Consider the following 27,571-nt stretch of genomic DNA (forward strand, 5'->3'; position numbering starts at 1 on the left):
TTGTTATACTGCTCTTTGTTCTTGGTCTAAATTTAATGCAACTTTTTTTAATTTTAATGAAGCATCATAAAAGTGAATTGTTTTTGATAGATTTTTATCTGTATAGATGAAAAGAAAGGCGTACATAGGTAAGGCATTCTTAAAGAAATTTTTAATTTCCATAAGTTTATTATAGTATTGTGGTTGGGGCTCCCTTGTATTTATGCTTTGAAAAGTTGTGTCACTTTCATGAAACTGCAAGTTAAAATCATGATATCTTCTTGAATTCTAGGTACTTACACTGTGAAATTTTATGATGGAGTAGTTCAGACTGTCAAACATATTCATGTCAAAGCTTTTTCCAAAGATCAGGTGAGATATGTGGTTTTGTGCTTTGTGGTATGAATAATACTAACATTATAGTTTTGTTTCTCAAATAAAGACATTACCTTTGTTTATGATGGCAAAGTTTTTATTTCCTCCATCTGACACAATTTCACCAGGAAGCAATGTGCACATTTTCAGAAATTGTAAATATTAGTCTCTTTCTGCCATTTTCTTTTAATATAGATTCTTTTTTTCAAAAGTGCCAAGTACTTGGATACCATTACCTGTTATCTGTTTTCTTATCTTTTCATTGAAGTGTCTAGTTATTATTCTTTATTTTCTCTTCATGTGTCCTGCCCCCGTCACAGGAAACTTCCTGTACTGCTTGAGGAGATCTAGAGTTTGTTTTCTCCTTGTCTAACTTTGTCTTTAAGTTCAGGACCATGACCTGGTGGTTACAGAGCTACAGTTTGGCATGGATTTGGCAGTCACCTATGCTAGATGTGCCTGCATGGAAAATTTTATTTCCTGTCCCAGGCATGTATTTGTCTGAGCATAGGACCTGCTTTTGATGTTGGAAATACGGTGTGCACAGATATGGGCCATCTAGAAGTGTTGCCTAATTTCTTCCTAATTTTTTCCCTTTTGTCTTTTTTATGTTTTCATGAAGTAGTTGAGGGGAAAGAAATCAAAAGTTGGATATTGATGTTTTTAAAAACTGATTATTACTGTTACTCACCTGTTTGGTTGTTGTTGATGTGACAATATTTTGTGATGCTGGAACCTGTTGTATTTTTTCTTATGATGATCAAATGCTTCTCATCACAAATTTTTGTAAATTCTTTTGTACATATATTTAGCAATTTCAAAGGATCATGATATATGATGTGTTTAAAGGTAACCTAACAATGTTTTTGCCTTTTGATGATTTTCTGCTTCAGAAAATTGACTAAATTATAAGGCTTTACCCCTGAAGATGTTTTCTCTTTGATAACTTGCCCCGTAGAGCTACACAGTATTCTAAAACATTATCTTGGTGTTCTTTGACAGTTTTTGTGTGCAGTTCATGGAATGAGTTAATATAGATAGAGGACCATATTAAGAACTTGCCCAGAATTGTCAGATTGTGTCCAGAACCTCCCCAAATGGAAATTCAGTGCTCCAGAAAACACACGTTCAGCTGTTTATTCTGCTCTACTCAATAAACTAATTGATAGGCTCTTGGTGCTTTGGCTTAGAGTTGGGCACCTTACCCAGTGTGCATTTATGGGTGCTTCAGTTTTCAATTTCCAGAGTCTGAGTGTCTCACCTTATCTCAGACTTGGTGGGTGGTCAAGCACATGCCTGTGGCGCCTATTTGCTTGTGTTTTTCCCCCAAGAGTACATATAATTTGGATAAATGACTTCTTAGCTCTTTTTGACCCTATTAATCTAAGGTTCTGTAATGGCCATTTATAAAGCAAAAGTTCTTTTAAAAAATCTGACAGTTTTTAAAGCTTTTTTCATATATATTAGAACAGATTGAGATTTTTTTTGTAGGACCACACTGTCTCAAAGTTTTGATAAGCTATATTTTAGGAACATTTATATATTTTTTGAAGTTTAAAAAAAGTTTGCTATAGAAAGTTAAGAAAGTACAGAAAAGCACAAAGAAAGTAAAAACTGTAAGTCTATCATCTAGATATAATTACTGTTAACTATTAACATTTTGATGTATATCCTGTGTTTTTTGTTAAATATTTATGTGTATTCATATTTCTTTTCAAAATTGGAGTCATATAGTATATTACTGTACTATAACTTGCTCTTTTCTTTTAATGAAATAACATTTCCCAAGTTTCTTTTTAAAAAAGTTAATATATTGTTATTGATATCAGAGAGGAAGGGAGATAGAAACATATATGATGAGAGAGAATCATTGATCGTCTGCCTCCTGTATACCCCCTACTGGGGATCGAGCCTGCAACCCGGGCATGTGCCCAGACGGTAACCTCCTGGTTCATGGGTCGATGCTCAACCACTGAGCCAAACTGGCCGGGCTTCCCAAGTTTCTTAATTCTGTATGTGAATACGGCTTTTAATGGCTATAATATAGTATTTTATAAGATGTGTATATCCTTCCTTGTGTAACCAATTCCCTAATGGTCATGTTAGGATATTTGTAAATCTGGATGCACAAGTCTGATTCTGTTAGCAAATTTTATTTCTAGGAATTCATTCTAGTTCAAAAGTCTTTTGACCTGAATTGCCTGCCGCCCGCCCGAGCCCTCACCTTCCCGCCCCCCAAGCTGGGTACACCAATTTATATTTCTGCCAGCAGTTACTGAGGGATGCTTGTTCTCAAACCTGGCTGCTTTCAGAAAATTTTGTGGACTTGAAAAAATATTTCCTTCTAAGTTCTAACCTCAGGGATTCTCCTTGTTTATTATTGTTCCCTATGGGACAAATTAAACTTTTACTCAGTGAGTATTTTAGGCACTCCGCCTGCTTCTGACAAAGGTCTGTGTACTTGGTGGGTGCTTAAATGCTGGGGATCTCATATGAATATGATATGGTAGAGATTGAGGTCTTGGAAGAGAGATACATATACAAATAAACTTAATTATAGTTTTGGAAACTTCAGAGCTGGCTTTATTATGAGACATTCATAATAAATTAAAGGTGAATTTTAAAGAAAGTAATTTAGGAGGAAAGTAACTTCCTCCTGATAGATAAAAACTCAGTAACTAACTCAGGAATACAGAAGGTGGCTTGTTGGACTGAGCACAGCCTTTACCCAGTAGAGGAAGCAAAGACTCTGTTTCTGGCCTGGAAAATCTTTACAACTTTCCTTTCTGCCTCTAGTTATCAGTATGAGTTCTACACAGGGAATCAGCATCCACTGGCACACTAAGCCGGGCCTCTGAGAGGCCCTGGGTCAGTGTAGTCATGCTTGGGATGAGGCATTTTCTTAGAAAGATTGCTTTCCACCAGAGGTCCCTGCGGTAGTTATCTGTCCCTTTAATTATTTTCCTAGTGACTTATTAATCTTAAGGGAGCTAATGACCATTGTTTTCTTTAAATTTAGGATTGGTTCTCAAGCCTCAGATTATAGTTAGATATTTTTAGTGGTAACCATTATGTGACTTGGCATTATGTCCTTTTAATTTCTGTGTTTATCTTCATAAGTTTGCAAAGAACTATCTGGTTTTATATTTGCTCGTAATCACAAAGTGTGTTTCATCGCTATTTTGCTCATTTTAGAATATTGTGGGTAACGCTAGGCCTAAAGAAACAGATCACAAAAGTCTTTCATCATCTGATAAACGAGAGAAGTTTAAAGAGCAGAGAAAAGTCACAGTCAGCCTGAAGAAAGACAAAGAAGACAAAGCCTTAAAGACAGAAAAGCGAACCAAGCATCCTGATAAAGAAGGAAAATTAATCTGTTCTGAAAAGGGAAAGGTGTCAGAGAAAAGCCTTCCCAAGAACGAGAAGGAAGATAAGGAGAACATTTCAGAAAATGACAGAGAGTACTCTGGAGATGCTCAAGTGGATAAGAAACCTGAAAATGACATTGTGAAGAGTCCACAAGAAAACTTGAGGGAGCCAAAAAGAAAACGAGGCAGACCCCCTTCCATAGCTCCTACTGGTGAGTTTCCCAAGTGGGCTCTGCAAGGACAATGCCAGTGTTTTTTTGTGGCCCTATGTGGTTCTTTATCACTTCTATACATCAATCCTTCATTTTTGTGGCTGACTTTGAATTGTTCTATGATCTGAAAACAAGTCATGTCCCTGAAGCTGGATTTTAAGGGAGAAATGTATCTAGATGAACCTAAGTTGGGAAACATGGCAGAGATTGAGCTTCTGAGGGGTATATAATTGCCCTCTAGATACTTCAGCTTATATGATAAAACCTAATAAGCTAAGGCTTTTTACTAGTGCCTGTTTAAATGATCTCAGTTGAAGTGAGCTTAATAGAACCTGGGATCAGGAAATACAGTTTTTATGAGAGACAAGAAAGAGGAAAGGAGAAGTATAATAGGTGTGGGCATCTGAAGGAAATTTACTGAAGGAAATGGTGCCAAAGACCTAGAAATGCATGGGTGCAGTTGAAATTGCGTTCTCTGGAGAGTGATTATTGATTGAAAAATTTCACAGTCTAAATAAAAAGCTGAGATGGCTAATTGGTAAGAGTCAAGGTTAAAGGATATAGACTTAGAAAAGAATGTGCAGTTGTTAAATGAAGTTGAAATTTGGAATTTTTCTAGAATAACCCAGAATGAAACACACCCTGAATTTCTTCCTAAGTCAGACACTTCCCTAGATCGAGTCAATGGCATGAAGAGTTCCCAAAAGATCTCTAAACTGAATGCCTATGATTATCTGGCAGTGGTCTTCAGATATTCTGGCTTGCATATTCTCTACATGAATATTGAAAAACTGAATCCCTTAGGACAGTGGTCGGCAAGCTGCGGCTTGTGAGCCACATGCGGCTCTTTGGCCCCTTGAGTGTGGCTCTTCCACAAAATACCGACTTCTGCACATGGGCCACGAAGTTTCAATCGCACTGTACGTGCATGTCCGCACGTGGTATTTTGTGGAAGAGCCACACTCTAGGGGCCAAAGAGCCGCATGTGGCTCTCGAGCTGTAGTTTGCCGACCACTGCCTTAGGACATTTGAAAGTGATACCTACTTTTTCTCACAAGTTTGAAAGTTGCAAAAGATATATAAATGTTATTTTCATCAAAATTGTGGAACTACAGAATTAGTTCTTTCATTGTTTCCAAAGCTAGTTCTGTCAATTCAGACAGTTACATCAGATTTAATTTCTGTGGCAAAAAGTCTACCTTAATTTACTTAAAATAAATGCATTAGTCATCATTTCCAGTAGACCTTCTCACATCTGAGTTCTAATTTTAAGATAGAGAATTAGGTGGATTGATTTCTTCCCAGATGAAATAAGGCACATTTTCCTTCAGTGGTTGTAACTGGGTTTTGTCTTCAAAAGCTGAGCATGCTGGAATTGTCTCTAGACAAATCTAGGGCTAGACCTACGCTGTCCAGTATGGTAGCTGCTAGCCCGTGTGGCTAGTGAGCACTTGAAATGTAGCTAGTCTGAATTGAAATGTGCTGTAACTGGATTTCAAAAACTTAGTACAAGAAATACCACAAGAATGTAAAATATCTCAATTTTTTATATTGGTTACATGTTGAAATAATTTTGGATGTATTGGGTTAAATAAAATATATTCTTGAAATCATTTTCACTTTTTTCTTTAACTTCTTAATGTAACGACTAACATTTTTAAATTTACATACATGGCTTGCATTTTGTGGCTCTCATTATATTTCTGTTGGACAGCACCGGCCTAAATTCACTGGCTTTCTCAACAGCATTCCGGGAGAGAATTAAACTCTAATACCCAAGGTATCCATGATCTGTAATGAATTGACTTATCTCCTGTGCATTTCAAATGGTACTAGTTATAAACTACCCTTGGGAGAATTGAAAAAATAACCTGTGTATTTGGTGTTCAAATGAGGAATCCTAGTTGAGAAAGTAGAGGTTTTAAACCTCTGGACAGTGTGTCATTTAGAATGAGTGAGAGACAGGCCTTTTTATGTAAATGGGAGAAGTGGAAAAGGTGAACTGGCAGAAATCAAATGTCTCCCTTCTCAGTTTAGGAAAGTATGTAAACATGGGAACTAAGTGTTGTGAAACTGATTCTTTAGCTAGTCATGCTCTGGCTTGTACTCTCTGGAAAGTGTGTATTGGGGTAATTGCTCTTCAGCTTGCAGACTTCTCTCAGATAAAAAAATGCCATCCAATTTATTGCTTTTATTTTGTAAGTGTAGGATTTCATACCAGATAGAATCAATTTAAGAGAGACATGGTATTTTCCAAGCTTACTGTTAACACTTGCTTTCTTTCCTAGTCAGAATCTCTGGAGCAGGGTTTGGGAATGTGAATTGTTAACCAACCTTCCCAGATGATTCTTACTGTAAGAAAGTTTGGGAAACACTGAAGTTCAATGTAGTCAGCCCCAGTTTGTATATGGTATCAAAGTGAAGAATACTTGCCAAATAGCTTATAATATAGTTCATGTCCCCTTTAAAAATTGCTTGGAATAAGTTTATTGACTCAGTGGAGCTTTGAGCTCTCTATATTATAGACTTGATTGGGACAGGAGCTGAGCTATTTAAGGAGAGTTGTTTGTGTTTAATCTGGAATGTGTGTGACCTCTAAGTTCCCACCACTTGGAACAAAATAACGTTGGGACATTGGGAAAGTTGAACACAAGAAGAGCCAAGGAGTTCAGCACTCTCATCTTGTTTGCTTCCTCAGAGCTCAGCCTCGTCTCTTGTTTGGCCATTTGAGATGGCACATCTGAAGCTACTGGTGTTAGATGAGTCTTCTCTCCACTCCCTCTACCCTCCTTTCCTTTCCTCTTCGCCTCTAATTTCTTTCCTTTCCTCCTCCTTCCTTTTTATCCTTCTCTCTCCTTTTAACCTTCATCAGTCCCCTTAGCCCAACACTTCCCAATTTCTTATCTTTTGTTTTTTTCTTCTACTTACCTTTTGGAATCTTATCTTTCCTGATTGGGGAAGAGCTTCTTAAGTATTAGATTTAAATATAAAGAGTACTGTCCAAGGGTTTAGTGTTTGCACTGCTAAATTATGTCAGAGCTGGATTTGCTAGTGATCAGCAGTCTGGCCTGGAACTTTGACTGTCAAATAGAATAGCCTCCTGAGATTTTTCTGGAATTGTTTTTAGAGGTTATAAATTTTGACATTCTTTTTAGTCTCTCAAAACTAGGACCAATGCCAAGCTAACTAATTTAGCAAGTAGAGATTGAAAACAATCAAGCTGTACTTCCAGGGTTCACATTTTATGAATCAGCCTGTATGGTAGATTTTCAGAGTATTGGATAAATCAAGTTTTGATGAAAAGATTTGATGCTGTGCCCTGGCTGGGTAGCTTAGTTGGTTAGAGCATCTTCCTGATACACCAAGGTTGTGGGTTCGATCCCTGGTCAGGGCATGTACAAGAATCAACCAATGAATGCATGAATAAGTGGAACAACAAATTGGTGTTTCTTTCTCTCTCCTTCTTCCCCTCTCTCTCTAAGAATCAGTAAATAAAAAAATAAAAAAGACTTGATGTAATAAAAATGACTTTAATATTGCTCTTGCACTTTCATATTTTAAAGCAGTCATATTGGGATATAGTGTTTTAAAGAGAGGGTTTCAGGAGAGAAGTATATGACTAGAGCTGGGTCATGAATGTCAGCACCTTCCAAGGAAATAATTTCTCACCCATTTCAACCCTCCCCCACCCATCTTTAGCTTAAGTAAGAATGCTCCTTGGTCTGTTTGTCATGCAAGGATGTGTGTGTGTGTGTGTGTGTGATATTTATACCTAACAATGAGGATTGGAGCACTCAATCCTCATTGTAATTACATTCCTTGTTTGTATGGTTTTATTTACATTGTAGCTGTGGATTCAAACTCTCAAACTTTGCAACCAATAACATTGGAATTGAGAAGACGAAAAATATCAAAAGGAAGTGAAGTTCCATTAAAACGTCCTCGGCTTGACAAAAATTCATGTGAGTCTTCAGTCTGTGTATGTGTGCTTAGAACTTGGCTTCAATTGGGTTAGCCTCCTCTGTCTCCATGTTTCCCCTATGCCCTATAGACTCAAAGATGTGTCCTTGATTGTAGGATCTAATGTGAGTGGGATGTGGTTGGATCAAAAGGAGTTTTGCTAGAAGAAAAATAAATCTCAAAGCATGAACTCCATTAATGTTGGGTTCAGTGGTGTCATTTCCATACCCATAAACTACATTTGATTTGAATTCCACTGGAAATTTAATGACTTAGGAAGGGATGGATTTCATATGCTGAGTGAAACTTTAAAAATACTATTTATTGATTAAAAAAAAAATCCTGTTGGCTCCAAAAATGATTTGTGATGACTCTAAGGCTCTATAAACCTTATTGACTTTGAAAGTCAGTACATAGACTTTTATGGTAGAAAGCTCCAACATAGAACTTAGTTGTTAAGATTGGGACATGACATTAAGATTGGGACATAATGTTGGCACATATTTGTAGACTATGAATCCTTAAATAAAGGAAGTTTTATCCTGGCAGAGTGACTGTGCCTTTACTTATAGCCATAAACCAAGGAAGAATATTTCCTTTAATCACTGGTCTAATATTCCAGAAGTCTCTGTAAAGCCCTTATGGAGGACAGCCAGCTCAGAAATCTGTAGTAGCAGAGTTATTTCTTCTGGTCTCTTGACTATAACTCTCTTTAATGGTTTATAGCCCAGGAAAAGTCAAAACACTACCCAGAAAACACTGACAAAGACTTATCAAGGAGACGGTCCTCCAGGCTGTCCACAAATGGGACCCACGAGATCTTAGATCCTGACTTGGTTGTATCAGATATGGTTGATACAGTTAATACTGATTCTTTGCAAAATACATCATCCAATTCCAAGGAGTCTGAAGAAGGTAAGTCAAATTCTGCTAAGGAATTGTATTCCCAACCTGACGCTTGTCCGGTGTGAACCAATCTAAATCTTTTGTACTACCTTCCACAAGTTTTAGATGGTCTTGAAATCAAGTTATTGAATGGGCTGCAGTGTTTTTTATTGTTCTTCACTGATAACTTTTTGAGATTGGTTTTCCTTATATACATCTGAATATTGGGTTGGATGTACAATGCTTGAAGAGCCCTGCCCTCCTCTCTCTGTATTTTCTGATGCCATCTCATTGCAGTGCCTGTGCTTTGTTAGTTAATGCTTCTGACAAGTCCTCCCTTCACTTTAGCTTCTTATTAGCCTTTTTGAGATGCTCCAGCCCTGGCTATATGTGCTAGAGCCTATGAATATATTCTTTTTTGCTATGAGATGAATGGCTTCCTGTAAAAAGTTCCTGGCTTTCTTAGTCTGTTGAAGTACTTTTGGTACTCAGATTATATACATGTATATGCTTCCCATATACTTTTTTTTCCCTTCCAGGTCAGTTGAAATCTCCTTTGGAAGCTGGCCAGATCTCATCTGCACTAACTTGCCACTCCCTGGGGGATGGATTGGGGGTTACAGACTTGGAGTTGAACTGCAAGTCAATGGGAGAAAACGCTATGAAAACAGAACCGGCTTCTCTCCTTGCTGAGTTTCAAGAGGTTTCTACTGTGGCAGGTTCATATTCAGAGTTAACATAATTCTCTCCTAATATATACTTTTGATTGTGAAATATAATTAATGGGTTTTTCTAACCTTTTATTAATAATATTCCCTTATTTTAATGTTATATCTTTTCATTTCTCATATTGCTAGTTTGTGTTTTCTCTTTTCTTGATTAGTATGACTAGAGGTTTATCAATTTTGTTTGATAGTTTCAAAGAACCAACCTATTTTTCTCTATTTGTCTTTTTTTTTTTTAAAATATATTTTATTAATTTTTTACAGAGAGGAAGGGAGAGAGATAGAAACATCGATCAGCTGCCTCCTGCACATCTCCTACTGGGGATATGGCCGCAACGAAGGTACATGCCCTTGACCGAAATCGAACCCGGGACCTTTCAGTCCGCAGGCCGACGCTCTATCCACTGAGCCAAACCGGTTTCGGCTCTATTTGTCTTTTTAAGATGTCATTGATTTCTGTTTTGACCTTAATTGTTTTCAGAGTTATAAATTTTCCCCTAAGCACTGCGTTAGCTGCATCCTACATATTTTGTTATGTTCTATTTTCATTTTCATTCAATTCAAATATCTTGTGACTTATTTGTTTTCCATGGGTTACTTAGGGCATGCGTTTCATTTCTAAGTAATGGGGTTTTTAAAGAAACTTGCTGTTATTGATTTCTAATGTAATTCCATTGTGGTCAGAGAATGTACTCTGTCAATTTTGCTTCACGTATTTTGAAGTTCTGTTACTAGGTGCATACACATTTATAATTGTTATGTCCTCCTGATTAATTGCCCCCCTTGTAATATGAAATATCACTTTGTTTTTGATAATAGCATTTGACTTGAAGTTTGATATTAGTGCAGAGGTACTTAACTTACTGTATGCCTGGTATATTGAACACTTTCTGTTAACATAAGTGTGTTTTTAAATTCAAAGTGTGTCTTTTATAGTTAGAATATAGTCAAGTTTTGCTTTAACTGCAATGTTTGGTCTATTTACATTAAGTATAATTTTTTTTTTTTTTAATATATTTTATTGATTTTTTACAGAGAAGAAGGGAGAGGGATAGAGAGCTAGAAACATCAATGAGAGAGAAGCATTGATCAGCTGCCTCCTGTACACCCCCTTCTGGGGATGTGCCCGCAACCAAGGTATATGCCCTTGACCGGAATCGAACCCGGGACCCTTCAGTCTCCAGGCCGATGCTCTATACACTGAGCCAAACCAGCTAGGGCTAAGTATTATTATTGATATGGTTGTTTTTAGGTCTACTATTTGCTTTTTGTTTTTTGTTTATCTTCTCTGTTTTGTTCTTTTCTGTTTTTTTTTAGGTTAATTGAATATTTTTTCAGAATTCCATTGTAATTTATCTATTAGCTTTTACTTCTTAGCATTTGTTTTAGAAATTACTCTAGGGATTATGACACATATCCTTAACTTTTCACAATTTAATTAATATTGAATCACTTTATGTAAAATGTTGTATAGTTCCATTTACCCCCCTTTATGCTGTAGTTGTCATATGAATTTTATCTACACATACTATAAAATTCACAGTATAATATTATAATTTTTGCTGTAACCAATTATATATTTTAAAGAAGACAAAAAGATAGTCTTATTTATGTACATGGTTACTATTTTAAGTGTCTTCCTTTCTTCCTAAAGATTTCTTTCAGCCTGAAAAATTTCCTTTAGTTTTTCTTGTAATACAGGTTTCCTGGTGAGAGATTGTGTTGATTTTTGTTTATCTGAACATGACTTGATTTAACTTTCATTCTTGAAGGATATTTTCACTGGATATAGGATTGTGGGTTTACAGGTTTTTTTGAAGTACTTTAAAGATGTTGTTATTCATTGTCCTCTGGCCTCTATTATTTCTGATGGGCAGTTAGTGATCATTTATATCAGTGTTTCTTTTTTTTATTTTTTTTAAAAATATATTTTATTGATTTTTTACAGAGAGGAAGGGAGAGAGAGAGAGAGTTAGAATCATCGATGAGAGAGAAACATCGATCAGCTGCCTCCTGCACATCTCCCACTGGGGACGTACCCGCAACTAAGGTACATGCCCTTGACCGGAATCGTACCTGGCACCTTTCAGTCCGCAGGCCGACGCTCTATCCACTGAGCCAAACCGGTTTCGGTGGTGTTTCTTTGTTTGTAATGTGTTGTTTCCTTTTTGGCTACTTTCAAGATTTTTCTCTTTATCTTTGTTTTTCAGCAGTTTGACTTGTTTAGGTTTGTTTTATTTTTGTACTTTTTTTTTTTTTAGCAGTTTGGCTTGTTTAGGTTTGTTTTATTTTTGTACTTAACCTGCTTGACTTTCATTTGAGCCTGATCATCAAATTTGAGCCATTATTTTTATGAATTTTTTTTTCTGTTATTCTCTCTGTCTTCTACCTTGTGGATTTACATTAGACTTTTGTAAATATGCTATGTTAGACCTTCTGGTTAACGTAGCAGAATAGCCCTTTAAAAATAGTGTACTCAGGTATTTACTACTGGATCATCCATGGTTCTATAGGTTGGTCTTTTGTTCCACTGGGTCAGAGTGTTGTGCCTTAGTCTCATGGATGCAAGTGATCTCCCTTTTCTTGTTGAGTCTCCTCTCTGTGGCAGATATCCTCTCCTCCCAGCCTTCTTTTCTGTCATGTGGGGGAAATTACTAGAATTAATGTACAAATGAGGTGGAAATTTAATCTCAGAGCTTAGTTGTCTGTTTTGGTAGGGAGAGCTCTAGATGAGTGGTCGCCAACCTTTTGGACCGCACGGACCACCGGTTGGCGACCGCTGCTCTAGATGACAGCTATATCCCTCATAACTCAGCAGACTAAGCTCTTAATTATGTTGCTTTAAAGGTGGCGTTATATTAGATATCACTGGAAATTGGCAATGAATTATTTTTATACCACTAGAAAATAGGCTTTGTAGATGAGAGGAGTGAGGAGTTTAGGTTAGAGGCTAAATTCAGTGCCTGTTTTTTCTTGTTGTTAATCCTCACCCGAGGATTTTTTTCATTGATTTTTTTTTTTTTTTTTTAAGAGAAAGTGGAGGGGTGGAGGAATGGGGAGATAGAGAAACATTGATGTGAGAGAGACACATTGATTGGTTGCCTCCCGCATATTTCTCGACCGGGGCCAGGGGCTGAACCTGCAGCCCAGGTATGTGCCCTGGGCCTGGAATCGAACCCGAGATACTTTTGTGCTTGGTCCGACACTCCAACCACTGAGCAACACTGGCCAGGGCCCAGAGCTTGTTTTGAAGTTTACTTATTTTGTGGGATCTTGGGCTACCTCTTTCCAAGACACACACACACACACACACACACACACACACACACAATATCTGTCTTTGTTGGTTAATTTAGCAGTGTCTCTGGTTTGTGTAGAGAATAGAAATAAGGTAAAGTGAGGGTGGGACTGGTGAGTCTTTAGGAAAGGAAAATGGAAAGATTTTATATATTCTTTTGCTTTTTTAGATTGCACAGAGGATTCTCTAGGGAATGATACTGAAACCACTGCCCGTTTTTAAAAATTTGTTTTATTAATTTTTATTGATTTCAGAGAGGAGAGGAGAACGAGAGAGAGAGATAGAAATATGAATGATGAGAGAGAATCATCGATCAGCTGTCTCCTACATGCCCCACACTGGGGATTGAGCCAGCAACTGGGGCATATGGCCTGACTGGGAATCGAACTGTGACCTCCTGGTTCATAGGTCGACACTCAACCACTGAGTCACGCTGGCCAGGCTCCACTGTCTGTTTTCCAAGAGAATTTTTAGTAATGTTAGAGATCAGATTACCATGAGCTTGTGCTGGGAGGAATAAATGCAACATGGAACCTATTACTGAAGTAGGCTCTAAGCTTTTTGCTTTGATGACTTAAAAGCCAGAGGAGAATGGAGTTGAAATTGTTCCATTTGGGTAGGCATTTGTTTATGATGTTAAAACAAAAATTAGAATAGATGCCCTGAGAAGTTCATTCAGTTCAGATTATTCTCTATATGTGGGCCCCAGCCTATTTAGGGTATTCACAGATAGCCAGGACTATTTGAAAATGGGCTGCAGTCCATCATCATTATTATTATTTTTAATCTTCACCCAAGGGTATTTTCTCTATTAATCTTTGGACAGAGTGGAAGGAAGGGAGAGGGGAAGAAAGAGGGAAAAGAGAGGGAGAGAAACATCGATGTGAGAGAGACACATCGATTGGTTGTCTCCCGCTCACGTCCCAACCCAGGCCAGGGATTGAACATGCAACCGAGGTATAAGTCCTTGACTGGGAATTGAACCAGAGACCCTTTGATCTGTGGGCCAATGCTCTAACCTTGAGCACCACCCAGGCCCTTTCATTTATTTTAGTCAACAAATATTTAGCAAGTGCCTACTAAGCTCTAGACTCTAGTCTGGGCTATCTTATTTGTGAATATTCTACATGAAACAAAATAAACGAGAGAAGATCTAGCAGAAGTATAGGTTCAATTAATAAATTTTTTAAAAAAGCTAACTACATGTTAGAAATGAGACATTTTGCCATGTGGTCTAGATCAGTAATTTTCAGCCTTTTTCATTTCATGGCATGCATAAACTAATTACTAAGATCCTGCCACACACCAAAAAATAGGTCTTTTGCCAATCTGACAGAAAATTTGTATAATTTTGATTTCTTCACACTGGATGGCTATTGTGTTGTCTGTTGTCATTCTCTTATTTGAGAATCTAAGGTAAAAGAGTCAGTGCTCCTGACTAGTTTCAAAAATTCTCGTCGCACACCAGTGTGCTGCTAAACACGGGTTGAAAATCACTGGAGTAGATCAATGATTCTAACCCCTGGAGTCTTGATGTGTTGTCAGTTATAAACTGAATAGAAAGTTATTTGTCATTAAAGTATCAAAAGTTATTTACATTTAAATTAACCAGTAATGTATATAATACTTTTTTCAAATGATTTATTTTTAAATTAACCAGGTCAGATTTAGTGTAATGCTATAGTGGTTTAGCTCTCATGCACTTGAGTAGGAGGGTCATAAGGTTACCTCATTGTAGTTTGGGAAGTTGTGGTGTCTATGATCTACCATCAGACATATGCTCTGGTGAAAAATTGGTTGAGAATTCATTTTTCCAGGGGTTAGAAATATGAATTAGATATCTGGACAATTCCCTTCTATGTTTCTCAGTCCAGAGGAATGAAGAAAACTGCAGGAATCAGTAACACAAGAGAGAAAGTAAGATGGTGTCATGAGCAATACTTAGAAGACTGACAATGATAATATCTGTCTGAAAGTTGAACTCAGGACTCACTTGTTGAGCCCTTACTATATACCCAGGAGCTCTGCTAACTGTTGAGTATACAAAGATGAATGGTTGCTCTTGGTCTTAGTATTCATTAAGTACTATTTGCATATAACTTTGGGAGAGAGATGATACTTAGGTTGATGCTTTGGAGGCAGGGGTGGAAGAAGGTAGCACTTGCACAGGGCCTTGAGGGATGAATAGCAGTTAGGCATTTGAAGGTTGACATGGAGCAGCATCAACAGCATAATCATAGGTTTTTTTCGGAGACTGTCAAGTGTGCTTTCTGACTTAATTGTAGGCTTCCTGAAGTGAGTTAAGCTGAGCAGGTAAGTTACTGCCAAACTGAGGTCAGTTGCTTTGAGGAGTTTTGGGAACTACTGAAAATGCAGGATAGGGGAATAGCCCTGAAATGTTCACGTAGCTCTCTTGTGTTGGCAAGGTTGCTTTAGTCCTATGTAGCTATTCTGTGGCCTTAAGGTATTTTAAAGTATTTTTTTTTCTGAATTGTTTGAAAATAAGTTGCAGATTATTTTATCCTTAAATACTTTGGCGTATATTTCCTGAAAGCAAGGACATTCTTACGCTGGCTGGGTAGCTCAGTCGGTTAGTGCAGCGGTTCTCAACCTGTGGGTCGCGACCCTTTTGGCGGTCGAATGACCCTTTCACAGGGGTCGCCTAAGACCATCCTGCATATCAGATATTTACATTACAATTCATAACAGTTTGCGGGTTCAATCCCCAGTCAGGGCATATACAGGAATCAACCTGTGACTGCAGAAATAAGTGGAATAAATCGATGTGTCCCCTCCCCGCCCTCCCCCCCCTCCCCCGCCTTCCCTTCCTCTCTCTCTCTTAAATCAATAAAATAAAAAATTAAAGAAGAGGCATTCTCTTATATTACCACAGTGTAATTACCAAAATCAGGACCTTATTTAAACTTGGCCAGTGATTTTACTGTTACCTTTACCTCATTTATGGAAGTGGTCTTGTCTTCATTTACTTACTCTTTTGATAACTTGTGTTTTTTTTTTATATTCATAAATTTGAAAAGAAATCCAGAAAAGTACAAGAATAGTAAAACTTAACATTTATGTCTCCTACTGCCCAGAACTGTTGGTATTTGGCCATGAGGTCCTTTTGCTGACCTGCATTGGGTCTGCTTTTTCTGGCCACTTACTACCTCTCCAACTTCATCTTTCCTCATTCTCCTTCTTACTGATTCTGCCCCAGCCACATAGCCTCCTTGCTATTCTGCAAGCACAGTAGTTACACTCTCACCTTTTATTCAGCACACTTTTATTGAATACCTCTTCTTCCCAACCAGAGCAAATAGATCCATTGGAAAAGTAATTTTATCAGCTAAGTAGTTAGTAATATTTAATTCATTGGCTCATTCAACAATTACTTGAGCAGCACTTCTTATATACTAGAACTTTGAGAGGGGAGAGGAAAACTGGAGGGGGTTAGGAAAACACACAAAATGAATAACTTATCTCCTTGACATCAAGGAGGCACTTATAAGACTGGATTGTCCTGGATACTTCTAGTTGGTAAATGGTGAATAGCATTATTGGTTGTTCATTGCCCAGCTTAAATATTTCTAATCTTCCAATAATGTTGACAACTATTTTTTCCAGACAAGATTTCAAGTTAGCCCTATTTTTTGATGCTGTGATTCTTTTTCCAAGATTTCTGTTGGATATGGGAATTTAAAAACTCAATATATATGGCCAGATAAAGAATGTTTTGAAAATGTAAAAAAGTACTTTAATATGTTTTCTAAGGTTTTAAAGGGAAATCACTTCAGTTTCTCATTAATTTTCATCATTGAAAAACATAACAGAATTTAAGGTCATCCCAGACTATGTGGATGTAGTATGGCCATCATTTTTGAGTCATAAGGAGACAACAATGAAATACTTTATTTAATGTTAATTTTAAAAAATATATATATTTTTTATTGATTTCAGAGAGGAAGGGAGAGGGAGAGAGAGATAGGAACATCAATGATGAGAGAGAATCATTGATCGGCTGCCTCCTGCACACAGGATCAATCCTGCAACCCGGGCATGTGCTCTTGGCTGGAATAAAAACCTGGGACCCTTTAGTCCACAGGCCGATGCTCTGTCCACTGAGTTAAACCAGCTAGGGCAATACTAATTCTTTTTTTATTTTTTTTTAATTAAATCTCTGACCACTGGGTACACTGGTTCTTGGATCTCTAAGGAGGTGCTAATTTAGCCTCTGCCTGAGGCTACCCAGCAGGAGCTATGGAGAGATCTGCAGATTCCTCTTCTTTGTTTGGGGTTTGGAGGTGCCCAGATGAGGCCCAGCTGTGAAGCAATGCAAGCTGCTGTGGGGCCTTGGGCCTTCTTTTGGATGTTCTGGGTCTCTCTGACCCAGCTGCAGTTTGTTAGGTAATTTTCAGATTGCAAAAGCCTCTGTGCACAGCTTGGGTGGGGCAGGGTCTCAGGGGATCAACAGGATGGAGCAAGCAGCTATGGCTGCTCCTCAGTCCTACCCTAAGAGGCCCTGCGTCTCAGTGTTCCAGGGTAATCGCTGCAAGCACCTCTGAGAGAAAACCTCCCTCAAGTTCCGCCCGCTGCCAGACAGTCCAGTTTCTCCCCGTATGAGTCTGGGTCCCCAGAGACTCGCCCAGAACTGGAGTTCAGAGCAGTCAGGAGCTTGAGACTCCCTCCCGATTGAAAAAGACAACCGTGTCCTCAGTTGCCAGCCCTTTCCACGTGCGCCTCCGTACCTCTGCACTTTACTTCTGCACCTCCTCTGAGTCTCAGCGTGCTTTTCTCTTTCCTTCTAGTTGTAGAATTTCCACTCAGCCAGCCTTCCTGTGGTTCTGGATGATGTCCGTTTTGTCTCTTAGTTGTATTTTTGAAGTGGTTGTTCGAGGCAGCAATTTCCGGTGTTTACCTATGCTGCCATCTTGGTTTCCTCAATACTAATTCTTTATAAGTACTAGTTCTTGATGAATTTTCACAACTACTCTCTGAATTAAGGCTTCTGGGACCCCTATTTTATTTTATTTATTTTTTTGTGCCTCCTCCTCCTCCTCCTTCTCTCCCCTCCCCCCTGTTTATTATTGAGAGGAATAGATATTCCCCTTTTTGGGACCCCTAAAGGGTCATTTTGCTGTTTGTTTTTTTTCTATAAATTTCAAAGCCAATACATGCTAGGAAAATTTAAAACCAACTGCAAGAAAAAAGAAAGTCCTCCCTTTATAGCCTTCTCACCCTAGAACTACATTACAATTTGGAGTGTGGCTTTCCATCCTTCCAGATGTGGTTCTGTGCATTTATCAACATACTTATAGCCCTGACCGGTTTGGCTCAGTGGATAGAGCATCGGCCTGCGGACTCAAAGGTCCCAGGTTCGATTCCGGTCAAGGGCATGTACCTAGGTTGCGGGCACATCCCCAGTAGGGAGTGTGCAGGAAGCAGCTGATCGATGTTTCTCTCTCATCGATGTTTCTAACTCTCTATCCCTCTCCCTTCCTGTCTGTAAAAAAATCAATAAACTATATATTTAAAAACAAACAAACAAAAAAACATACAGCTTTAAAAAAACACAATAATATACTCATATTACTCAGTGGCTTGCCATTTTCATTTATGTTATTCTTCCATGTTAGTTCATATCTTCTTTCACAATTGCTTGTAATTTATTTTATTGTGTGGTATTCCAAAAATGTATTTAACTTAACTATCCTCTGCTGAAAGACATTTGAGTTATTTCTAATTTTTCACTGTTAAGTCTCCCTTATTTATAGGCAAAGAGCCCAATATTTGCCAAGGAGTGACTTAGCCAGAGTTGTACACTTCCTAGATGGCTGGTGTGGTGATGCATGGTCTCTGACCCCCATCTTCCAAATGAGTGCCTGATGCCATCTGATGAGATGCTGGATGCTGTGTAAATCAAGTTCCTGCCTGAGAGAATTTGTATAGTATGTGATGCTCTTGGGGAAGTTGTACAGTATGTGATATCCTCCCACTGCTCTTTGAAGCAGCGTGTCCACTCTGAGTAAGAAGCTTATTAGTAGGGTGGCCAGTCTTGAAGAGCAGTGTGTGGTACAAGTGATATCAGCTCCAGACATGGTGGTGCCTTTGGAATTCTTTCATTTGAGGCAGGGAGGGATTTTTAAATTTGATTTGGAAAGTGAATGGTGTTACTGGTGTTCCTTTTGGAATAGGGCTTAGTGGTGAGTACAGGATGATCCAGAAAGATTGCTGGGAGAGAGGGGGGGTTATTGAAAACTCATTCACCAGGAATGTGTTATGTAAGTAAGCAGGAAGGAAGGCAGTATCATCATCAGGAACATCTAGCAAGGCCCCTTGAGGCCAGGATACTGCTGTATTAGTCATTGTTTAATAATTTCTGTCCTGAGCTGGTGCCAGTCTTGAAATTTCTAACCTGGGATGGAGTCATGATCTGAGAAATCAGTATGAAGGAGGTTCTTGGGCAGCAGGAGGAGGAGCTGGGGAAGGCAAGTCTAGTCCAGAGCAGGAGAGGATTAACTGCTCCAAAAGCAGCTCTGGCATTTGGGGCAGCTTTTCTATCTCGTGGAATGAATGCTCAGTGATTTTTGTGAGGGCTTAGTGCAGAGATTTGCAGTCCAGGGGATAGGCTTGGCAAGATTGCTTTCCTCCTATTTACATATTCTGTGGCCTCAAACTTTTTCCTGCATGTTTGTTTTCCCTGCATATACTTTTAAGAAGATTTTATTTAGGAATAATTTCAGACATATCAAAGTTGCAAGCATAGCACAGAGAATCCCTGCATACCTTGGGGATACTGAGGTTGGTTACAGGCCACTATAATGAAGCAAGTCAAGCAATAAAGGGAGTTGTAATCTTTCTTCTTGTGGAGAATCTTGCCTTCAGTTTGTGAGAAACACAACACTCTCAAAACTGAATAAAGCAAAGCTCAATAAGACGAGGTATGTGTCTATATCCTCAATCAAATTCCCTACTTGTTTGCAATTTACCATGTTTGCTTTATTATCATTTTTGGGTTTTTTTCCCCACTTTTAAAAAAAGTCTTTATTGTTGAAAGTATTACATATGTCCCCTTTCCCCCTATTGACCTCTTCCAGCCTGCCCCTGCCCCAGGCCTTCACCACCCTATTCTATTCTTTAAAGTATTTTTTCTGAATTGTTCGCAAACAAGTTGCAGACCTTTACCTCTGAATACCTTAGTACATATTTCCTAAAAAATAAGGATGTTCTCTTACATTACCACCATATAATTATCAAAATCTGGACCTTGTTCCAGCTTTATAGTTGTCACAATAATGCCCTTTATAGCAGAAGTGGGAAAAACATTTTTAAAGTCTCCTTTTATCTGAAACAATTCTTCAGTCTTTCATGACCTTGACATTTCTGAAGAATATGCTGTTCCTCAATTTGGGATTTTCTGATTTATCCTCATGATTAGGTCCAAAAGGTTGGCGACCGCTAGTTTAGGTTATTCACTTTCAGCAGGATACCATGTAAGTAACATGTCCTTTTCTTTTTTTTTTTTTTTTAATATATTTTATTGATTTCTTACAGAGAGGAAGGGAGAGGTATAGAGAGTTAGAAACATCGATGAGAGAGAAACATCGATCAGCTGCCTCCTGCACATCTACTGGGGATGTGCCCGCAACCCAGGTACATGCCCTTGACCGGAATCGAACCTGGGACCTCTCAGTCCGCAGGCTGACGCTCTATCCACTGAGCGAAACCGGTTTCGGCAACATGTCCTTTTCAAGTGTGTTGTATCAGGAGGCACATGGTATCTGTTTGTCCTATTTATTGGTGATGTTAACCTTGATCACTTGTGTAAAGTAGTAGGTATACAGGTTTCTCTACTATAAATCTATTATTTTTTCCTTTATAATTAAAATTTTTCTTTGAGACTATGTAAATATCTCCTTTCTTTATTAAATGTTCACCTACTATTTTAGCATTTATTGATATTTCTTGCTTGAAACAACTTTAACTATGATGGCTGCCACATGGTGATTTCAAACTCTCATCATTACTTCTACATTTATTAGTTTGTATTGTATTGTAAGGAAGAGCTTTCCCTTTTTTATTTGTTGTATTTATTAATACCCACATGGACTGTTAGATTCTTACTTTGTTCTATGGGCTGTAATCTGTTTCTATCATTACTTATTTTAATAACCCATATTGCCTTATATTTGGCCAGTGGGAGCCTTTCAAACTTGTTCCTGTTTCTTCTCTTCTTTGAGCATTTATTTTCTGGCATAACAAGTTGTTTAAAACTCATCTTGTGCCCTAACCGATTTGGCTCAGTGGATAGAGCGTCAGCCTGTGGACTCAAGGGTCCCGGGTTCGATTCTGGTCAGGGGCATGTACCTTGGTTGCGGGCACATCCCCGGTGGGGAGTGTGCAGGAGGCAGCTGATCGATGTTTCTCTCTCATCGATGTTTCTAACTCTCTATCCCTCTCCCTTCCTCTCTGTAAAAAAATCAATAAAATATATTTAAAAAAACAAAAAACAAAAACAACTCATCTTGTGACTTATCCGACCCTGGATCCAGCTATTTCTCCAAGAAGTTCTGTTTCTTTTAAATGAAGAATTTTGAAACCAAGATCTGGGCGCTGTGTGTGCTCATTGTTCCTAGGGTAAACAGAGAAAATGTGCAAGTTCCTCTTTATCATCTGCCTTCCTAGCCCAAACCCCTCTCCAGAGGTAACCAATATCAACAGTTAGATTTCTATCCTTCTGGTTTCCTTTCTGTGCATTTTTATATCTTTCTCTCCTCTCACCACCCCCCCAACCACACATGGAGTTGTGTACTGGGCAACTTCCTGTTTTCACTTAATGTATCTTGAGATTACTCATATCAGTAAATACAGAGCTACTTCATTCTTTTAAGTGGCTGCTTAGAATTACATAATTCCGACTTCTCAAATTTTTTTAACTGCTTCTCTGTGAACATTTTTGGATTATTTTTCTTTTTAAAAAATATTTTTATTGATTTTAGAGAGGAAAGGAGAGGGAGAGAGAGATAGAAACATCAATGAGAGAGTCACGCCCTCTACTGAGGATCGAGCCCTCAACCCAGGCATGTGCCCTTGACCAGAATCGAACCCGGAAACCTTCAGTCCACAGGCTGATGGTCTATCCACTGAACCAAACCAGCTAGGGCTGGATTATTTTCTTTAAGCATTTGACTGGATTTGCTGTGAATATTTAAATCTGTTCATGTTTTTCATTTATTGCTTTTGTTATTTCAAAGCTGAGAAAGTTATTCCTTTACAGACCTGAAAAATGTTTTATTTATTATAGTATTTGAAGTACATGTCAAAAAAGTTTTAACTACTGGATTCACATGGTATCATTGCTGACTAGAATACCAACTGTATTAGAGGTTAGTGCTGAGCGAACACAAAACAATGAGAAGTGGCCCTTATCCTCTGGTTGGAGAAGTGACAAATAATAGGATCCAAGAGCATATCCAAGGTGTTAAAGATGGGGTGCAGCAGATAAGTCATTTGTGCCAAGAGTTGATGGCATGTGATCCCTGAGAGCCAGGGCCACCTGGATGCCTTTCTGTATGTGGAGTGAGCTGGGTCTGGATGGACGTGAAGACTTGGCTGAGCCAGGGAAGAATGGCAGGGAGAGGGCACAGCATGAGCAGAAGTATGAGCTGTGGGAATATGAAGCAGTTGCTGGGGCTGGCAATGGGCTAGGGCAGATGCTGAGGCCTGATTGTGGATTAATGGGAGATGAGTTTAGAAAGCAAGGCGGTACTTCGATTGACATGGGATTAGAATGAGACAGAGTATTACCAATCAGACTGAATATCACCATCATAGTTATCTAATTGTGAGGTTTTGAGGTACTAGCAATGAATATACAAAAAAGGGTGTGTGTATAAATAGGGCATTTATTTCTAAGCCAAATTTCAAGAAACATAGTTTAAAAACCCTTTTTAGTATAAAAGTAATGTTCGCTTATTGAAAAAGGGAAAATATAAAGCATTACCCAAGTATATAGAAAATGAGAGGGCTTCCAATCCTACTGTTAGGACTGAAGGACCGGAACGACCTGTCAATAGTCGCTATGATGTGCACTGATTACCAGGGGGCAGACATTCAATGCAGGAGCTGCCCCCTGGTGGTCAGTGCGCTTCCACAGCCAACCTTCCATGGTGCCCTCCCACCCTCTCGCCCCCCTGCTGGCCAACCTCCCGCATCCCTCCCCCCTACTGGCCGGCCCCCCAGATAGGCCTCGATCTCCAGCCATGCCAAGTGACCCCACCTATGCATGAATTCGTGCACTGGGCCTCTAGTTTAACAATATTACAATAAGTATAATGGCTTAAAACATTTATTTTCTCAGTTTCTATGGGTGAGGATATCAGGCACAGCTTAACTGGATCCTCTGCAAGGCTGTAATCAAGGGGTTGGCCAGGGCTGTGTTCTCATATGAAAATTCTGTTAGGGAAGGATCTGCTTCCAGGCTCACATGGTTGGCAGCATTCAGTTCCTTGCAGGAAGCCAGACTGAGGGCTACAGTTTTTTGCTGGCACTCTCAATTCCTTGTTACATGGGCCTCTTCATAGAATAACTCACAACATAACAGCTTGTTTCATCCAGTTAGCAAGAAAGTGTATACCTACTAGTAAGATGGATGCTACAATCTTACATAACAATCATGAAAGTGACACACTGTCACCGTTGCCTTATTTTATTAGAGGAAAGCTACCAGTCAGTCCTTCCTACACTCAGAGTGAGGGGATTTATACATGGATGTGAATACCAAAAGGCAGGGATTATTAGGAGACATAGTCTATCCTCCACAGTCACCACCAAAAAAAGCAAAAATAAAAGGGAAGAAAACATTCCTCAGGGTTACTATTCTTAAAATGAAATTTAAACCTGTGTATTACTTTTCTCCGTATAGTAGTAATTTGGAATAATAAAGAGCAAAGGGTGATTGTTTGGATTTTGGGCCTGGGAGCCAGAGAGAGCTCTATGTATTGCCAAACAAAAATATGTTAAATATGAGGAAGAGTACAGAGCATTTAAATGGTAATACCGTAAGCATTTGCAAATATTGATTTCCATATTGCTTTCTAAAACAGGAATAAATTGTTTTCTACTCCAAGAGTAATTTGATTACCCCTAGTTTTTGAACCAGGCTTCCATAAGAATTTAACGTCTGTATTTTCTGCCCTGTGTCCTAGTAACTGCTTCCATGTTGACAAGGACCATAGTATCTCAAAAGTGGATGATGTCCCTTAACTGGTGCCACCAGTGACACGTTCCAAATGAACTTCCTCCCCTTGAGAAATACATACCTGTGAGTGACACTCTGGACTTACGTATACATTGGCCAGCAGGCCATTTTGGCAGCCAGTGGCTCTCCCAGTTTCTTGACTATGCTTCCATCACCCTGTTTGTTTTGTCACAGGAACACCTTTCTGGGGAGGAGCATAATGTGAAAATGTAAAAGAATTTTGTTGCTTTTTCTACTGTGAAAATAATATGGCCATTATAAACACATTAGAAAACATGGAGTAGAAGAGTTCTCTGGGGTCTCTTTTATAAGGGTACTAATCCCATTATAACCTAATCACCTTTCAAAAGTCCCTTCTCCAAATACCATATTTGGGATTAGGCTTCAACATATAAATTTTGGGGACCTATCGTATTATCATACCAGGTATATCTTTATTTCAGTAGATAGTTTGACCACATCTCTCTTGAAATCTATCTGTATACAAGGAGGAAATAGATATATGAATGTGTTGATGATCTGCATAGATGAAATTGAATTGGCTCAGGCAACTCTGCCCACAGTGTAGATTAATTGATTAGCGTCAGCCTAAAGTCTATTCCAAAGGCAGTCCTCAGCTTTGTCCTACTGGATCTTTATCAACAACTTGGCAAAACACCTAAGAATGTATGGGATTACAGAATCAAGGGTTATAAAATTATTGGAATAAAATAATCGGATGGAGTTTAATACGGGTAAATATAACTTCTAATATATAGTTTGACAAAACTATTTGGGGAACATGGAAATACACTTTAATTCATGTTTTAAAAAGACAACACAAAGTTCAGAGTTTTAATGGCCTAAGCTTGGTACTCCTTAGCATTGTATAATGTGATTATTATTATTTTTTAATCTTTGGCTGCATTTGTAAAAGTAAAATGTCCTAAAAGGTGGGGATTATAATCCCACTGGCTTATAGCAGGTATTGGATTTCACATTTTTTTCTTTTTTATTAAATCTTTATTGTTCAGATTATTACATTTGTTCCTCTTTTTTCCCCCCATAACTCCCCTCCACCCAGTTCCCACCCCACCCTCCGCCCTCACTCCCCACCCACTGTCCTCTTTCATAGGTACGCGATTTTTGTCCAGTCTCTTCCTGCATCCCCCATACCCCTTTCCCCCCCAAGAATATTCAGTCCATTCCCTTTCTATGCCCCTGATTCTGTTATAATCACCAGTTCATTCTGTTCATCAGATTATTTATTCACTTGATTTTTAGATTCACTTGTTGATAGATGTGTATTTGTTGTTCATAATTTGTGTCTTTACCTTTTTCTTCTTCTTCCTCTTCTTAAAGGATACCTTTCAGCATTTCATATAATACTGGTTTGGTGGTGATGAACTCCTTTAGCTTTTTCTTATCTGTGAAGCTCTTTATCTGACCTTCAATTCTGAATGATAGCTTTGCTGGATAAAGTAATCTTGGTTGTAGGTTCTTGGTATTCATCACTTTGAATATTTCTTGCCATTCCCTTCTGGCCTGCAAAGTTTCTGTTGAGAAATCAGCTGACATTTGTGATGTGTGTATATAATTTTTTACTTGTTTGAATTGCCTGTATAACAGCATCCATCAGCTCATCAAGCCTACCAGTTTTGCAATCATACCCTAGTGCTCCATAGAGTATGATTTATATTGAGTTTAAGGATTTAAAAATTTATTTTGATTATGGAATGTACTTCAAGAAGTAATCATTTATGAAGTTTCAGCACACTATTTGCTTCTAATGGAACTTGTATCATTCATTGCATTTAGGAAAAATTTGTTTCACTCAAGAGAGCATATTCTTGAGTAACCTATTCTGTAGAGGCGTGGCTTGAGTTTAAGGTGATTCCTCATCAAGTGAGGCACTGAAGGGAGCCCTCAATAACAGATTTTCTAACCCATGAAGGCCTTGTGACAGCTTTATTTTTTGTCACTGATGCATGACAGGCCATTGCCTTCTGTTTGTTTTTTTCTGGGGGTGTGGGGGTTCAGACTTTGTCTCTTGAATTTGATCATTGAGCCATTTAAGTTCTCCTCATGCCTTCCAGCTCCATTCAATTGGTTGTTTTTTATAGTCTCTGAGCCCTTTTGATGAAACAAAGTACGAGGTAGTGAAATCTCAAAAACATTTAATATTAAAACCTTTGTAACAGTTACACTGTCCTTGTGTAGAAACTGCTGTAAGATCCTTTAGGTGTATAAAGAGATCCCAGTAGAAGAATCCCTAGTTCTGTTCACACAGATTGCTACTGGAATGCTGGTGAATCAGAGTCTGGCCCAATTCATGAGTAACAAGTGCTGGGGTGGGATCCTGATTTTTGTTTTTAGGATTTCCTCTTCTTTTCCCAAAGTCTGAGAATTAGGGCAGCTTTGGAAAACAATAGCATGTTGATCTTTTCTTTCAAAATGTGAATCACAGTGAGTCTCTATTATTTACCCTAAAGTTCTATTCCTTCTCTCTCCAAACAATAATCTTTGGTAGGTAATGGCAGTCTGATTGATGTCTCCTGCTACATATGCATGCTATTCTTTCACTTTCTATTTCCATGTGTTAATTTGTGTGTTTTTTCTTCTTTTTTTCTAGTAACAAATACTTTTAAGAAAACAGGTGATATTGTGACATCTAAAGCACCAGCTGTCGACCTAGACCACAAATTTAGGTGCAAGGTTGTGGATTGTTTAAAATTTTTCCGCAAAGCCAAGCTGTTGTACTATCACATGAAGTATTTCCATGGAATGGAGAAGTCTCCAGAGCCAGAGGAGAGTCTAGGAAAGAGGCATGTCCAAACAAGGGGCTCTTCAGCTTCCGACAGGGCCAGCCAGGAGAGCCTGACCAGGAAGCGAGTCTCTGCCAGCTCCCCAAGTAAGTATTTTCATTCTGTGTTGTATCTGTATCATGGAGCACTCTGCTGCTCAAGTCTCAGTGGTTATATTTCTAACATAGAAAGCAGGTGTTGATGTGGTCCAATTGAGTCCCAAAAGATCGAAAATGACAAGTGATCCTCAGGGATTGCATTATGGGGGAAGCAGAAATACCTAACTCATTCTTACCTCAGCCTCTTGCTGTTCAAGTTACCTTGAGAAAGTCACTTAGCCTTTGAAGGCTTTTGGTAATCCCAGTATGAAGTAGGGACAGTCAAGGGAAGGGAACTTCTTCCAGAGCCAGCAGGAGAACTTGTGCTCAGAAGAGCATGGCTGCAATCATCCCATCCTCCATCCCTGCCTGCAAAAGAACAAAAAAACTAAAAGATGATATGTGATCTTCCTGTATGGTCAAAATTTGAGTCTGATTTTATGATAATTGCAACTGAAAATGTTTCTCTATAGCATTGTTTATTTTGCATAGACACTACCCTAAGTGTAAGGGTTACCATAAAATCTCATGTTCATGTTTTATTATAGAGAACCTTTTTGGAGATTTCTTTTGAAATTCATAGAAATTGAGAAATTATATTTTTCTGGGGAATTGCAGGAGAATTAATGAG

At 38.5% G+C, this 27,571-nt stretch overlaps 1 protein-coding gene across 2 annotated transcripts in view; it reads left to right on the forward strand.

The window, feature by feature from the left end:
* Positions 1-27,571, forward strand: part of PHF20 (PHD finger protein 20) — a 127,460-nt gene that overhangs the window by 60,937 nt on the left and 38,952 nt on the right. Inside the window, exons 5-10 of one of the 2 annotated variants that reach the window (XM_070420224.1) lie at positions 272-351; positions 3,550-3,934; positions 7,783-7,896; positions 8,621-8,809; positions 9,319-9,498; positions 26,671-26,949. In XM_070420224.1, the coding sequence (XP_070276325.1) occupies positions 272-351; positions 3,550-3,934; positions 7,783-7,896; positions 8,621-8,809; positions 9,319-9,498; positions 26,671-26,949 (1,227 nt within the window). The remainder of the gene's footprint in view (positions 1-271; positions 352-3,549; positions 3,935-7,782; positions 7,897-8,620; positions 8,810-9,318; positions 9,499-26,670; positions 26,950-27,571) is intronic. The other variant, XM_070420225.1, reaches the window with a different exon arrangement.

Source organism: Myotis yumanensis, unplaced genomic scaffold (genome assembly GCF_028538775.1).
Source record: "Myotis yumanensis isolate MYYU_CA2020_CCGP unplaced genomic scaffold, mMyoYum1.0.hap1 SCAF_7, whole genome shotgun sequence".
Classification (NCBI taxonomy): Eukaryota; Metazoa; Chordata; class Mammalia; order Chiroptera; family Vespertilionidae; genus Myotis; species Myotis yumanensis.